The sequence below is a fragment of the Drosophila sulfurigaster genome, chromosome X, assembly GCF_023558435.1.
Source record: "Drosophila sulfurigaster albostrigata strain 15112-1811.04 chromosome X, ASM2355843v2, whole genome shotgun sequence".
NCBI lineage: Eukaryota > Metazoa > Arthropoda > Insecta > Diptera > Drosophilidae > Drosophila > Drosophila sulfurigaster.
The window spans coordinates 1,184,299-1,201,801 of NC_084885.1; the positions used below are offsets into that span (position 1 = coordinate 1,184,299).

Sequence of the window (17,503 nt, forward strand, 5' to 3'; positions counted from 1 at the left end):
TTGCAACTGGTCTGCTCTGTCGTTGCAACGCGCAGTTAAGTTGCCTGCTGCCTCCTATTAAGGTCGTTGGCTATTAAATAGGCGCTGGAGAGGCCAATATAGAGAAGGAGAGAGAGACAGAAACAGAGACACAGACAGTGGCAGTGGCAGCTGCAGCTGCATATGTGCCGCAGCATCATGCAACTTGCCACTTGGTCTGTTTGTGTCTGTAATTGTGCATAATTGAGTTGAGTTTTGGCTGCCACTTGGCTGCCACAAGCTGCCTCCTCCTTCTCCTCCTCTTGAGTGCCAGGCTGGATGCATTGTGGATAGCAGGCAAATGCCACAACTGCACTTGCCACTTGCCACTTGCCACACAACGAGTATAAGCTGATTTCAGCTATTGTTCGATAAACGATGCCAGATTGACCATTCATTTGCCTTGAATGATACCTCACATGGAATGAGAATGAAAATCGAGAGAGTTAAAGGTGCAAATCAGACAAAGTCAATATAAAAAAATGTATTCTGTAGGTTAGGAATATTTGTATTTATTTCATTTTGTTATTTTACAATTAAGTCCATCCCACACAAATTGACCTCTATAATCCATTTTCTAATCTCTTCTATTGCTTATCAAATAAGTGTTGCGTAGTGCATAAATATTAAGACAGTAGAAATGAGGCAATTCTATTATAGTATTTTGTTAAAGCATGTCATTTAAAATTTAAATCTAATCGGGGAAGGAAAAACAATGAATTCATTTACAGACCTTCGTCAATATTGCGAAAGGCAAATGATGAAATAGATGAAGCGTGTTGTGAAATGTCCGTCCAGAGTCGTAACAGGGATGAGAGAGTGATAAAGAGAGCATAACTATCATGACAAGAGAGTTGTTAGAATAACCAATAGAGCCCAAAGTTAATATACGTGTGTGTAGGCAATATTAAATGAAGTATACGAACACTAAACAATTGGTGAAAACGAAAGAGTTTATTTGAATGTAAAAGTATTTGTAATATATGTACATGAATGTACATAGTCGCGGAGAACAAAAATTCTAATAATTGAGCAGTCATGAGCACTCTTCAAATCAAACAAAAAAATATAGAGACAATTGGTGAAGAGTATCATGAAAGTTGAGAATACTTTTTCTTTTCTTTTTGAGAGCTTATTGCTCTGCGGACTTTGATTAATTTAATTAATGTGAAAACATAAAATTCGTTACTTTTTAGTCAGCTATGAAAATATATAATTTATTATTATTCGTCCATTCATTATAATTTATCATGAATAGAGTATAACAAATGTTATGATGAAACAAAGTTAAATAGTTTATTAACATAAAAGTAATGAATTAATGATGTAATAAACAGATTAATGATATACACGATTAGAGGACAACTGTTCCTGTCAACGCCGACACACTAACTAACTTCGCGTCGATCTTGGTTTCACGATCAGTGCTGCCATATCGTTTCACTAAGCTCGCGTTGCCACTCGTTGCCAGCAACCAGAAGTGCCGTACTTCACATAGATATAGATTATTTCTAACAACTTATTTCCGAATTATTTTTATACACGATAAGGGCTTAAGACAGGGTAGAGGTCTATAGCCAGGAAGCCATATCCGTCTGTCTGTCCGTCCGTCCGTATGAATAAATGTTTCTGTTCCTTGGAATTTAAAATCGATTAGCAATTGTAATGTTAAAGCTAGTGTCACAACTTTTAATACATACAATAACGAGTAAGAAATCTACATTCGAGTGTACTCGACTGTGAGATACCCGCTGCCAATTTTGAATAAAATCAAAACAATGCGGTATTATTTTTAACATACATGGATGGATCTTACTTGCTTACTTTGGCAATCTAATTATATTTTGAATATAGCTCTAAATCGATATACCATATATAGTATTCTGTATATTTGAGTATTTTTTCAGTATTTTAGTCTTCAAACTTGTTTTTATTTCACTCCATGTCGAAAATGTATTCCATACAGCCCAATCTCAATAACAGAGGAGAAATCTTTAGAGTTTGACACTCAAATTGGAAGCGACTCTTCAGCTGTTGTCTGCGGCTGCCACATTGATTGGCAGTTGTGATGGCAAATGCCAAAGATAACTGCAACACCAGCTGCAGTTGCAGAAGAATTTTGCAGCAACATTCGACCTCTCATTCGCATTCGCATTCGCATTCAAATTCAGAGCATTCAAGCAAGAAGCATTTCAATTAATTTCATTAGAGTCGTACAATTAATGCACAAAAGTGGCCAGTCGAACGTGGCAGCTCCCTTGGGCTGCCACTCAACGTTGTCCCGAGACAAAGGATATAAAGGAGAGGCAAGTGGCCCACTCAACTCCGTCCGTCCGTCCGTCCGTCCGTCCGTCTGTCTGTCCGTCTGTACATTCACTTGTGTACGCTTTGGCCACAATTGTTGCTGACCAATGATCAATTTAATAGGAAAACAATATTGATAGCCCAGCCTAGGGACGTTAGCTAGACAAGCAGACAGCAGGCAGCAGGCAGCAGGCAGGACGTCACCAGGGACCGGACAGGACACTTCAAGCCGAAGTTGAAGTTGAAGTGGAAGGGGAAGGGGAAGTTGAAGCAGGCGGCGGAAGTGTTGTGGTTTTGTGTTTTCTGAGAGCGGCTGGAGACGATGAGGAGGGGAGAAGATTGAGTTTGTTGGGGTTCCTTCTGTGTGCGCTTTGTTTGTTTGAAAACTTGCTAAACTTTTGGTGTTGTGTTGTAACTAAATTTTAAAACACACACATGTGTGTGCATGCATGTGTGTGTGTGTGTGTGCTGGAGTGCAGCAGATACAGTTGGCAACACTTTCACTTGTGCGTTGTCTTTGGCCATCGCTTTGGCTCTGTTTGGTTTCTTGTGGTTTATTATTCACGCCTGAATTGATTGTAAATTAAAGTTTGCTCCAGCGCCCGGGTCAAGGCAAGCGAGGAGCAAAAGGTCCTTAGGCATTCACTGCCTGAGTTGCCCGTTGTGCATTTTGAGGTCAGCCTATGGCAAAGTTTTCTTTTGTGTGTGCGAATTGGTTACTTGCCTTGCCTTCGACTCCGACTCCAACTTCAACTCCAACTCCCATTTTCAACTCCAGTCTGGGTGCGTCCTTTGTGCTGTCTTCGTCCTTCGTCCTTCGTCCTGCTGCTTTGCTGGCCATGCTCATGTCGATACTTGCAGGTCCTTGTCGCCAGTGCTGTCTGTCGCCTCGCTGGCCATATTAGAAGCCAAATGGCATTCAAGTGCACATAAGACGATTACACATCATTTAACCGACGCACTGCAAAACTATGAGGCACAATCGCTCCTTGCCCCCCTTGGTTGCCACTAGTCCACATTGGGCTGCTGTAATTGTTGCTTCTCGACCAAAGGACTATTCAGTCCTTTATTGACTGCTGCATATTGATTATAGTTACAATGCCTTGCCTTTGCCTTCGCCTTCGCCTTGCTTCTTCCTTTCACTCGGTGTCCTTTTGTGCTGCTCGGGGAGTTCATTTTGCTTTGCTCTTTTAACATGACTTCACTTGATTGCTGGCATTTGTCCTTCTTGTTTAAAATTCAATCGCCCTGCATTTAAACACACACATGACTACCACCCCCGTCCATGACATCTCCCCCTTTCACTCTCTCTCTCTTTATTTGGGGTTGTGTGTGTTTTGAGACAAAATTAATTTGGTGTTAATGCAGTGAAAGTGCTGATGAAAAGGGGGAGAACTTCTTAAGCTTGTCGCTCAATCCTTAAGTTTGCAACTTTCTACTTAAATAGCTTTGTTTTATATTCAATATTTCACATTAAATTAGCTTCATACTAAGGCAATTAGTTCATGAATTCAAGAATTGATTGCAAGACAAATTCCTTGGCGAACTTTAAATATATTATTATGAAACTAGCTAGAACATGGATTGATTTTATTGATGCCAAACTAAACTGAAATCAATTTAGCAGCTAATATAAAAAAAGTCTTAAAAATGAAGAAGTATAGAAGCTTCATGAAAAGTCAGTTTTACAATCAATTCTTGAATTCCTGAAGCAATTGATTTCCAGACTATATTATATGGTGAACTTCATATATACATATTATTATAAAACTGTATTAATTTATTTACTGAAGTCAATTAAGAAGTCAATTAAAATTTAGAGATTTTGTACAATTTTGTTCATCCCGCAGTTTTCCTCAAAATTATCTAATCATTAAGAGAACTGAACTTTATTAACATTTCTTTAGTGATTTAAAAAATTCCCCTTTCTTAATCATAGAGAACTTTTTTGTACGCCTTTTTAAAAGCACTTATATTTTTTTTGTGGGTTGTATAACCAAGATTTTAGATTTACTGTTTTTTTTTTTACAATTGTGCTAACGCATAGGAAACAATTTTTAATATTGTACAAAGAAAGAGTTTTTGAATATTTTATACAAGATTATACTGGAAATAGTAATGTGTATAGAAAAAAAACAATTAAGAAAGTGCTCGAATGTGAGATACTCGCTAAGCATTTTGAATAAAAGCAAAACATTATTATACCAAAATATAACCTATCGCCAACATTTTTATTTTATTTATAAAAGTAGACAAAAATTTAGAAAAAATCTTAGTCTACTAGGAGAAGAGCCATGACAACTTAGGTCTTCGGCTAGTATTGCAAACATACTAAAAGAAGACTATAACATAAATAATTTGTAAATATAGCAAATAAATATACCGTAATATATAAGATTATCAAATAAAAGTAATAAGATTCGAAGTAAGTAGTATTTCTTAAATAACATTTACAATTTTTATGCGATCGCAATCAAATTTTCAAGACTCTTACAGACTATACTTTATTATGTTTGTACTATATATTATGCCTGTTATCAGATTTTTATAAATTTACGAGGCTGAATAACCTTTTAGCCTATGGATAACATATCCGTTATTTTTCTTTTTAACTCACTTTTTACTTTAAGTATTCTTTCATCTCTGCTACACGTTTAAAGTATTTTTTTATCGTGAAAGTAATTTTTTAATTATTCATTTTTTTTATAAATATATACACAAAGTGGTTTTATTATTTGACTGTTGTAAATAAAATTGGTAAAGTAAAATGAATATTTAATATTGTTGTCTTTTCAACTATTGGAGTTGAGATGAATCCTTGCAGGTAAGCCCCAAGCTGATCTCTTTGATCCATAGCTCAGTTGTTGCTGTTGTTGTTGCTGCTATGAATGTGGCAAGTTCGCAAGTGAGTTATGAACAGGCAGTGAATGGATGTGAATGGATGACAGACGAGCTGACAGTATGTAACACGCTGACTATGCCATACTTCTGGAGAGTACTTACCTCCTAAGCTCATGGAGTGTGTGTGTGTGTGTGTGTGTGTTGAGGTGGAGAAGGTTGACCAGAAGGCGACGCAGGTCAACTGCTTAGGCAAGAAACTTTTGCCACTTGGCCACATTGCTCAAGTGGCCGAGGAGGGCAACTGCAACTGGAAACTGGCGAAACTGGACGATGTCCAGGCATGCACTTGGCTTGGTAGCTACTCATCATCATCATCATCATCACCATCATCATCATCATCAGCATCGTCATCATGGTAGTCCTCATGCAACTGTTTCTCCCACAGACGCATGCCAAGAACCTTGTTGCATACTTTTGTTGGAGTGCAGCCTGCCTGCCAAATGGCAAATGGCAAATGGTAAAGGAGGAGAGTGAGGAAGAGGAGCAGCTTGGACATCAAAGTTGCCAACTTTCGGCTTGAGGAATTTTCGACAAGGCGACTTGGAACTTTTGTTACTTTGCTGGTTGTGAAGATACCTGAACACAACAAGCTCAAAACCAAAAGCAAAGCAACGAAACAAAAAAAACAAGAAAGGAATGGAAAAAAGGGCTGTGGGTTTAATTGTTGTGCTCGTCTGTGTTGTCTGCCATGCTCTGAGTTGTAGTGTGATGCGACTGGCATATAAATTTCGCCCGGCCCGACACGGCCCGGCCAGGACGCTCAGGTGTCCTTAGTGGTGTTCTAATTACTAACAAACTTAATTTGCTACAAGTTATTTTCGCTTTACCCCGAAAGTGCTCCGGAGTTGGGGGCCACGTGGCCACGGCAGCCACTTGACTGCAGTAGCAGCAGAAGGACACCGAAGTAGCAGTCGTAGTCAACTTGAGATACTTAAGCCACACGCCTAAAAAAAAGCAAGAGAAGCAGCAAGGGGAAACTAGCAAAGCGGCGATTCTCGATCAATGCGCTTCGAGAGTATTTGCTACCTAAGATTCTCAGTGTGTAATTTTATGACCTCAAGCTCAAGCTCAAGACAATAGACAACAGACAACAGACCGCGACTGAGACTGAGACAAGATGAAGTCTGTGGCGTGGTCAGCTTTAAGCACCGTTAGAGTAAACCGAAATGTTCATTGTAAATTATGCGCTTTGGTTTACAAATTGCATGTGCCTGGACCTTCGCCGCACGAGGCATGAGGCATGAGGCATGTGGCAAAGTCAGCGACAAGGACTGACTTGCTTTCGCCTGGACTTGACTTCACTTCACTTCTGAGTCCTGCTCTGCTGTGTGCTGTGTTTGTTGTGTAACTAATGCGTGGTCAAAGTTGTTGCCATGTATTCAAATGAGCAGCGTCGTCGCAAGTGCAACTTGTTTGGCAACTTCTTAGACATACTTTTCTTACAGTCCAGTCCTGTCCAGTGGACAGCATTAGAATGCTTAAGAAAGTAGCAAGACAGGGTGAGGCAAGGGTCACAGCTAGCAAATATTTTATGCTTTACGTGGTTAGGCAATGGCAGCTTGAGAAATTACGTGGTCCTCCGCATGCAAGTAGCACCACCCACTCACCACCACCATTTGGACCACTCACAGCACCACTCACCGCTCTCCACTCTCCACTCTCCACTCGCACCTCTGCAGAGCTCTGGCTCGGTCATTGTGTTTTTGTCTCTTGGCTTGCATTTAGTATTTTAGTATTTTAGTATTTAACATGCGCTGCCTAAAAGTATGCAAAGTTATTTCTTGCAAACCTTTTTGAGCTCTAACTAAATGCCGTTGCCATTGTCGTTGTTGTTGTTGTCGTTGTTGTTGCTTCTAACTCACTTGACTTTTTATTTGCAGTACACTCTCGTTCTCGCCACTTCACTTGCCTTCACCTTCAGTTGCCGTTGTCCAGCGAAAAGCTTTTGTCTACTTAGCCGAATGCGCCGAAAAAAGTTGTAAAAATCGTGTAAAAAATTTGCTCAGGCAAAACGTGCAAAATGCGTTTAGTTGTTGCGTAGTTGCTGCTGCGCTCCGGACGGACTCTAATAATTTATTTTAATGATAATGCATAGCAGCCATACGACGACGACGACGACGACGGAGAACAGCACCAAAATCCGGAGTTAACTAAGTGGACACAATCGCAATGTCAGCTATAAGAGAGGGGGAATGTATAGGGAAGGGATGGAAAGGGAAGGGAAAGAAAAGGGCGGGCTGAAAGGTGGCATTAGAAATGCGCTGCCTAAAAACTTTTGTCTCTAACCCACAAAATAGACCAATAACTAGCCGCTACTTTTTGATATGCGTCTCAAATATTAAGTGCCTGACACGCCCACTTAAGCGAAGCGGGTTGCAGTGCGACAAGCAGGAACGGGGAGAGGGGAATGGTGAATGGGGAAAGGGGAAAGGGGAAAGGGAAGAGGGGTAAGCTGTTGCTTGAAGCGCATCATTGTAAAACCCTTTCGGCGGGCTACAAGACAAGTGCAAAGTTTCTACCACAAAAAGTTTTATAGAAGCATAAAACTTGTGCATTTTTCTACAAAACAAAGAAGAAACAACCAAAAAAAAAACGAGCGAAGAAACAGGAATGAGCATAAACACCATTGGTCTCCCATTTATTTTTTTTTTCAGCTTTCTTTTTACTTAATTTTTTGCTTCTGTTTCATTCTTAAAACAAAATGCAAATAAAAAAGTTTTAGCTATGTTTCGGGGCGTCGTTTTTTTTTTTTTTTTTATTCTCCTCTCTGTTTTATACTTTTCGAAAGAACTACTTGGGCGTGGGTCACGTTCTCGAGGGTTGCTTCGTCAAGTAGTGACCCATACGTCTTGGGGCAAACACAAACACTTGCTGCCTGCCCTCCCCATCCCTCTTCTTCCCATCTCCCCCTTCTCCACGGGTCAGAAGCTGACCAATCTGTGTGCCACTTGCCACTTGCAAGTTGTTGTTGTTGTTTCTGTCTGTTTCTCTATGAAGTGGCAACGTTTTTTTTATACCACGTAATCAGACTGTGGCAACAGCGGGTTGCCATAACTGCTCCATAAACTTGGCTAAGCGATGCTGAAGAGCTATTTTCAAAAGCAGCTGTTAGCTGTCTTGGCTTAATTCACAGTCTCTCTCTCTCTCTCTCCCTCTCTCTCTCACACTGTCATTTAGTTGTATCAATGAAGACAACAAGTGCATTTTCTTGTTGATGACTCGCCTCGAATAGTTCATGCTTACATTGACAGCGCAAAAGTGTTGTATTCAAAATTTCATTTAATGCCCTTTGATAAACATACGCTTCAAATTCTCACATATATTCTTCTCTATGGTATAGTAATGTCATTTCCCGAGAGGGAAGATGAAAGAGAGTGGCTTCAAGACTGTACTTTAAGCTAATTTTTCTTAAACCCTTTCAAATAATATGCGAGTTATAGAAAAACAAAGTCGACAATTTTGTACTGGCAAATTTGGCTCAATTTGCTCGACTGTGAGATATCCTCTAACTATTTCCATTAAAAGTAAATTAAATGCAATATTATTCTTAAGTATATAAAAATGAATTAAACCAAAAAAATACTAAATATACCAAAGTCTGGCATTTATATATCGATATATTATTTCATTCAAAATATACAAGATATACAAGATCATACTAAAAAATACTAAAGTATACCGAAGGCTATAATTTGAATATAAATATCCTATTACACGCAAAATATACCACAGAGTACACAATATACCACTTTGCTTACCGAAGAAGAGCACAACTATCAGACCGATTCTTTATTGGACACTATGAACTATGTTTTAAAAAAAAATGCTGTTCAAATAATATATCCCTCTTGATTAAACGGCTAGAAATGGAGGAAGCTTAAATGGATTTCATCAATCAATGCATTGAAAAAACGATTCAATATGTCACGTTATGGAAGCAATAGATTACTACTCTAACAACAAATTTAAATCCTGTATAAGTAAATAAGAAATACCCGCTGATATGGGAGTTATGAAAATGTATTCCTAAAAATAAGTCGAACATTTTTTAAATATTGTTTTTTTTTGCTGGACTGTTAGATATTCACTATAAAGAAAAACAATTCAGTACTATTCTGTCAAAATATTATACTAAAAATACTTAAATATACCAAATGCAATAATAATGGTATATAAAATATACTAGCCGTTTTTTTCAGTCGAAGTCGACTCCTTCAGCCTGTTACATAGATTTCATGAAGGCACAAATATATAATACCCTATAAAATTATATATTTTTGAAAATTATTCAATTTATTCGTGAGTGTTTTCGTGAGTGATTCTTAATAATAATACGGAATGTGTCAAAACTGATTCATTTTGTTTTTTTTTTGACAAATTCGCATTCAATTTCGAGCTGTAAAAACAGAATTTACACAATGCTAACATATATTGAGAATGTGTTTAAATTGGGACTAGAAATACAGAACAATTCTGATTGAGATTGATTATGCAATAAATGATATACTTAAATTATATGAATGGTTTATAGTACATAAAATACTTTCGAAGATGTCATCTTCCACCAACTTATGATATAAAAAAAAATAATCTACATTAGGTGCCTATGACTATTATTTCCAGAACATATTCTATACTCTTGCCATGACTTAACCCAAGAGTGAGGCACTCATCACATAATTTGTATTGTATGTCTAAAAAACAAGGCGCTTTTAAGTGATTTGAATTCAATTTGTCAGTTGGCAATTTTGATTATTGAATGACAACTGACAACTGACAACTGACAATCATAATTCAAATGACCTTAAAACCTCTAGTTGTTTTCCATCATAATACAAATTATATGATGTGTGACTCACATTACTCTTGGGTATTAGAGGGTGAAATGATATTTGCCTTCAGATCAATTATGAATATGAAAGGCATACAAAGTCGAATTCGAATTCGAATTCATACAATATTTCAGCTATCTGCGCTTGATCACATCCTGCTTCTGGAGTGGAACACGCTCCCAGAGGGTGCGAAAGTGTGCGTCCTGTTTGTGGGGATTAAAGTTGGCGATGGTGTCTCTCGAATAGCTGTGAAAGTTGGCCGGCAGCTCGGCGGAATCTCCGCCAACATCGTCGTGATGCTCCAATGCTGAGTCATCGGCACCCATGAACTCCAATGCGTGTGACTAAGCAAAAGAAATTGAAACTCAACTAAATACGCAAAGCAATTTTGAGATTTGTTATTTACCTGAACTAGGAGCAGTACTAAGGTGAGTAGCATTGTCGCCATCAGCCGTCCACTTGGTGCAGCCATCAGCAACAACAACGACAACAATAACAACGACAACAATCACAATAATAATAACAAAAAGCGACAACAACAAAAACGTCAGCCAAAAAGCGCTTACAACATTTTACGTTGACCAACGAAACACGACTGGCGACTGGGGACTGGCGGCAACTCGTCGTCGGATTCTCCAATTGTCGCACTCCCCTTCCCTTCCCCTTCCCCTTCCGCTACTTTCCCCCCTCACACTCCTCTAGCTAAAATACACGTGTGCCGCATACCGAACGAACAGCTTGAGCTGACCCTAACTTTTCGTCTATTTTTAGCGCACCGCGTCATTTGCAAACCCCTCTCTGAGTTTTTTTTTTTTTTTTTTTTTTTTTGCCAATGCGGGCAATTTTAATAGGCTGTGACCCCCCCAACACTCCCACCTTCACTCCGCGAACATTCATTGATTCAACTTCGCTTCGTTTCAATGATGAAAATTACCTTTTGTTTGTCGAAAACGAAAACCAAAACCAAAACGAAAACGAAAACGAAAACGACGACAAAAACCGAACCGCGAACGCGACGCTTCGAATGATTTCATTCGGCAAATTTCAGTTTCAATTGCCATTAATGCAAGTGAAAATTATTAACCAGAACGTCGAGTATCATCGCATTAGGGCAAATTAATTACATTCACATTGTGTGTGTGCTGTGCTGTGCTCATGCTCAAGCTCGGTCAGAATTATGACAGCACTATTAACTACACTTCACTCCGAGAGAGAGAGAGAGAGAGAGAGAGAGAGAGAGTACTGGCAACGAAACCAATGGAAATTGTCAAATTATCCACTTCATGATTTAATGATGCTTGAAGCTAAAATAAATACTCCACAATTTTCTAGTAATTCACGGAATTATATGAGTTTAATAAGCATTTGCGTATTCTTTATAGTTATTATATTATTAAGTTGCTTATTCCGCTTTGCTGCTGAATGTGTTAAATGGTATTTTTTTCATACTGAACATTCCAAATATATTAATGAATACTGAAAATACTGAATTATTGTTATTATATTATAATTTTTCTTCATTCGTTTTGTAAATTGCTGCTGAATATATTAAATTGTATTTTTTGTATTATGTAACTATTATATCATTATGATAGTTTTCTTTATAGTTATTCTATTATTATTTTGCTTAAATCGCTTTAAAAATTGCAGCTGAATATATTTAATAATACTTTTAATACTAAACACTCCAAATAATAGATTAATGTACAAAAATGAAATCATTCGCTACATACAATTTTCTTACTGTTAGGATTAAATAAATACATTTTCTTAAAAGTATAAAAGGCGTTTATGAGATCAAAAATGAAAGCAAAAATCTTAAATCTAAAATTTTGTATTTTACAAATATTTTGATCTTTTGTATGCAAGCTTAAAATATAAATCTATCGTACCTATTTTGATTAGAATAAGTACGATCGATTTGAACTCCATTTTCTACTGGGATTCTGCAAGCGAATTTCCTACTGGGTCTTTATAATCGGCGATTCTCTTTTATGCATGGGAATTTTACCGTTAGGCCAATCAAATGCCGCTCATCGTAGTAATGCAGCTGTAAATTTCGATAGCGTGATTTACTCTTGATATGTACGTCAGCCCAAGAAGACGCAATTAATTGGGTTTAAATCTAATAAATTAAATAAATTAATAAAAAAAGAATTAATGAATGAAAGAAAAGAAAACAAAGATTTTAACTAATCCAATACAATTTGTTGTTTCTGCGTAGTGAACCGCTTGAAGTATGGAAAAAGGCACATTAACTAAGTCACGGATCCGGTGCCAACAAACTTCATATCGATTTATTCCTAGATCTATAAAAAAACTTACTTCGAAAAATGTTTAATAGATTCCTTAAATTCTATGCACATTTTCACACATGAATTACAATACTTATGGTATATTAAATAACAATACGGGAAACAATAAGATTGGGATGGATAGTTTGCTTTAGTTCCATATATTCAATGTAAACCAAAATATTCAACAAAATTGTTTCTTTATATCAGAAATGTATTAAGAAATAATATAGCATAATAATAATATGACTTATGTTATCTTGTTTCGTACAGTGTTAAAGATGTTCTTTTAGGTATTGACACATTTTTATTTAAGAATTGGTGAATATGTTGATTTTAAATACTATATAATATCCTAAAATGTGTAGAATGGGAAAGTGCTTATCAGTAAACATATGCAAGTGAACGCAAGAACTCTTCGAGAGATATTTTGTGGGCTTGCACGAAATGACAAAACCTTTTAAGTGTGCCTAATCCTCAGTCTTTCATTAGTTTTATTTTATTTTACTTTTTTTTTTGGTTGACTCTCATTTTGAGATTGGAGCACGCAAATCAGGCGCATTAATGCCACACACCTTCATATTCAATTAATTTGAAGCTTATCAAAAAATGCAATCATCACGGGTCGCGGGTATGAACTCATAAGTCGACTCAACTGGACTCGACTGTGTTAAGTACTTGAGTGTAGGACAGTCTATGTTATTAAAGAGGGAGAGAGAGAGGGAGTTTTGTTGTTTGCCTATTTACCTGATGGCTGTGATGTATCTTTCATGTATTTAGTAAACATAGTTAAAGATCGTTATCCAATTAGTCAAAAGCTCATGTAATAAATTGCCTGAATTAAGGTGCGGAATTTTAATTACATAATTTACGCGTGCGCCCTCAAAGAGAAAGCTACAGAGTGTGGCATCAGAAGGAGGAGGAGGAGGAGCGTAGTGTGTGAGTGTCTATGTGTATTAGAGCCAAGGAAATATGGGCAAGTAATGTTGAAAAAACAACAAACGAATATTATGGAAATACTATTGACAACAAGTCGAATTTCAAGTACTCTAACCACAAATTAGTCAGAGTGTTCAAAGAAAGGAAAAGTATATATAAGGAGAACTATAAAAATATATGAATATATTTGGGATATTAAGTTTTAAAACAAATGTAAATGTGTCCATGTCATAATTAAGCTTAACAAAAGTGACCTTATTTAGTTTTAAATATCCTATTCTTTTTTGTCTGGTCACACTTGAACTTAACTGTAATTTTATTCGTACATTCGATGTGGTTACGTGCGCAGTGCTTATCGTTAACATAAGTTCCCTTATATGTACATATATATTTAAAGCTAAATCGATGTTGCGACTTTTATTTGCAAACGGACTTTGGCAATCAAATATATTTTTGTAGTACTCTTATATTGAATTTAATAAAATGGGTCGAGCAACGAAGACTTAAATCAGAGACACTTCAACTTAACCACACTTTTGTTCCTGTGCTTTGGATCTATCTTCTCGGCTTCAATGTTGCCTTTTATGATGTATTTCTTAAGGTATGCTTGATAGTGATTCTGATAGTTTAATAATTCTTGCCGCTTCAAGTTGTGCATATTTGTTCGGTATATAAGAAATCAATTGATTATTTTCCAAAATTACAATGTACAAAATAAACTTGAAACTGTTTTATTAATCCATTAATTTCAAAAAGCGTTTGTTCGAGATATAAGAAATTAATTTTTTACTTTTCAAAATTCAAATACAGAAAAAAAACTTGAAACTGACTTAGTGATCCTTTAATTTCCGAATCAAGAGATTCTCAAAGCGTCAAACCATTTGATAAAAGTCCAATGCTCAAACTAGAGGGTATTTGTTAAAACAAACAAAAATAACGAGAAGAGCAGTTGAAAAATGACAAGAGGGGGAGAAAAGGAATAGTTGTGGAGAAGCGGAATAAAAAATCAACGGCAAAAAAGGAGTCGCTGAGTCAAAGTGCGTTTGGCATTTGATAGCTCATCTTAATAGAAAAGTACACGCAATTTGTGCGCTGTGCGCTGTGTGCGCTGGTCATTAGAAGGAATGACAGTAATAACGATAATTATGAATTTTATCCGATTAAGCGAGGCAGGTTTGAGTTCCAAGGTGCGTGGCACAGGAACAGGCCCAGGCCCAGGCCCAAATGACGGGGCATAAGTCAAAAAAGGTTCGTTTCACTTCGTTTTCTAGGAGTCGTCCACATCACACATATGCTACACACTCTTCATATTCAAATATTAAGTGCAATGCGTGCCATTGAACAATTAATTCTTATCTACTTAAGCCGCGCAACGCGCTGCAAGGGGAAAGTCGAGAGAAACTGATGCAACAGTGCCTGCTAACTGACACTGTCACAGTCACTGTCACTTTTCCACCTCTCCACTTCTGCTTCCCTTCTCTCTCTGCTTCCATTTCCTTTTTGAGAGTTCGAGCAATAGTTTGACTGAGTTGCTTGCAAGCAGCTTGGCAACTATTTAGTTGGAAATTTTCCCATTCTCCGTTCTCCATTCTCCGCTCTCTGCTCTTCGTTCTCCGTTCATTCCTCTCCTCGATTAACCCTCTGCGCTCGCATTTCTCACATGTCATCGTGCTTGCTCCAATTGCGTGTCAAATGCGCTCAATTCTGTTATGACAATGCGACGTAATTAGAGGCCACGCATAGGCTCGCCTCATCATCATCATCATCATCATGAATGGATGGATGATGATGATGATGATGGCGAACAGCAAATGGCGAATGCTGATGACCCAGGCGCGTCCATACAGACTAAGCCGCTAATATATGACACTACTCCTAGCTGGGTGTGTACAGAGAGCGCGCACTTGATAAATATTATTGTAAATGGGCCCGAGATGAGTGTGTACACTGGCCACACACTCGCACACACACTCACAAACACAGCTCAAGAGGCAACGAAATGGACACGAATGCGAATACTCGCAGGATGCGTGCGAGAGAAGCTCGCATTTGCATTTGCATATGGAAAGTGACCTAATACACACATCAGTGTCATCGCACACAGCGATATCAGGAAGTACAGTTGAGAACATTTCGATAACTAGGCGACAGCTCTGTGATAGAAGTCCAACACACTTTTGCTGAAATCATTTGTTCTTTTTTTTTGAACTTTTAATAAGTTGGAAATGAGTCTATTTATAGTATATTTTATACATTACAAATATAGCTTTAGGTATATTTTAGTATTTTCAGTATTTTAATCTTGGTTGACATTCTGATTTATTTTGTACTTTATTTTGAATGCTCCAGTATACCGATATACCAAATATAGCTTCAGGTATATTTTAGTATTTTTAGTATTTTAATATTGGTTGGCAATCTGGTATATTTTATACCTCATTTTGAATGGACTAGTATGACGATATACCAAATATAGCTTTATGTATATTTTAGTATTTTCAGTATTTTAATTTTTGGTTGACAATCTGGTATATTTTGTACCTTATTTTGAATGCTCCAGTATACCGATATACCAAATATAGCTTTAGGTATATTTTAGTATTTTTAGTATTTTAATATTGGTTGGCAATCTGGTATATTTTATACCTCATTTTGAATAGACTAGTATGAAATATATATATAGCTTTCGGTATATTTTAGTATTTTCGGAATTTTAATCTTGGTTGACATTCTGTTATATTTTGTACCTCATTTCGAATGGACTAGTATAACGATATACCAAATACAGCTTTAGGTACATTTTAGTATTTTCAGTATTTTAATCTAGGTTGAGATTCTGGTATATTTTGTACCTTATTTTGAATCTACCAGTATATAGATATAGCAAATATAGCTTTCGGTATATTTTACAATTTTTGATATATTTATTTAGTATATTTTAAAAATAACACCCCAACCTTAAATAAAAATCATTAAAAGTACTATTAAGTTTATCTTAAACGAAATGCCCCGAAGGGGACTTTTCAGATGCCGTAAACCATTTTACAAATTGTGAAAGTTATTTAGGGAAAAGTGTTATTCATCGTCTCGATTGACAATCTGGTATATTTGGTACCTTAGTTTGTTAAATGCGCCAGTATATCGATATACCAAATATAGCATGAGGTATATTTTAGCATTTTCGGTATATAAATTATATTTTATTTTAAAGGTTCTATTAAGTTTGTCTGAAACGAAATGTGCCGAAGGTAACATTTTTAACATTTAACATTTAATTTAATTTAACATTTGGTTGCGATCAATTAATAATTACGAAATGTATTTAAGAATATTTTTCGCGTCTTGGTTGCTTTGGTTGAGAATCTAGTCTACTTTGACCTATGTTATATATAGTATATCGATTAAATAAATATAGCATTTGGTATATTATAGTAGTTTGCGGTAGATTTTTTCTCTTATGGTAAAAGAGCAACGGGTATCTAACAGTCGAGCACACTCAACACAATCACTTAACCACTAACATCACTGATCTTAGAAGTAAATGTTTGAATCGCTTACTAAAGCTTATTAATCGGGATTAATTCATGCAGACAAATCGTTAACTGTACGATCTTTTGCATTGCAATTATAACTGTAGTTTTCTGTTTTATTCCATTTCTATTTTATTGAATGATGATTTTCGAACACATGAAACTATTTTAAGTTTATAACTGATAAGGTTACAATGTTTTATAGTTTTTGTAGAACCGAAACTTTTAAAATAAATTTTTCCTAGGTTCATTATCAACATCGCCAAGATCATAAAGTATACATGAGCGTGTCGAATATGCGAGTTCTTTTGGTTATATTCATTTTAATCTATTCATTCGTGTGTATTTATCAGATCTATTGCATTTACTATCTATTTGCATTTACGATGCTTGCCAATTTGGAATAACTGATAAGCTAATCGTAGACTCGGAGTTCTCAGAACCTGAATCGTAGATGCTGTAAAACAATATGCAGTTTTTCTCCCTTTCTTTAGAATTTCATTTCGTCAATATTTATGCGCATGTCAAGTTTTTAGTTGCCTTAACTTTTTTATCTGTTAGTTGTTTTTCGAAAGTCGCTGAAATCGAGACGATTATGAAATGTGGTCGCTTTTAATTAGGCTAAGGCACGATCTCGATCTCATTGACGTTTTGATAGGTTTTGTGAGTGACTCCACTAGGAGTA

General features: G+C 36.6%; 1 protein-coding gene across 1 annotated transcript; it reads right to left on the reverse strand.

Annotated features, from left to right (window-relative positions):
- Positions 1–9,611: 9,611 nt before the first annotated feature.
- LOC133847972 (uncharacterized) lies at positions 9,612–10,652 on the reverse strand. Its single transcript, XM_062283327.1, has 2 exons — positions 10,462–10,652; positions 9,612–10,399 (listed from the first exon to the last, which is right to left on the reverse strand). Exons 1-2 carry the CDS (start codon positions 10,525–10,527, stop codon positions 10,190–10,192), a joined length of 276 nt encoding a protein of 91 aa, XP_062139311.1. The 5' UTR covers positions 10,528–10,652; the 3' UTR covers positions 9,612–10,189.
- Between the last annotated feature and the right edge of the window lie 6,851 nt (positions 10,653–17,503).

Bases quoted from the DNA above. Each gene is read 5' to 3' on its own strand.
- LOC133847972 (XM_062283327.1), bottom strand. From the start codon at position 10,527: ATGGCTGCACCAAGTGGACGGCTGATGGCGACAATGCTACTCACCTTA. The intron at 10,400-10,461 runs GTAAATAACAAA...TCTTTTGCTTAG, and splicing joins TAGTACTGCTCCTAGTTCAG to TCACACGCATTGGAGTTCAT.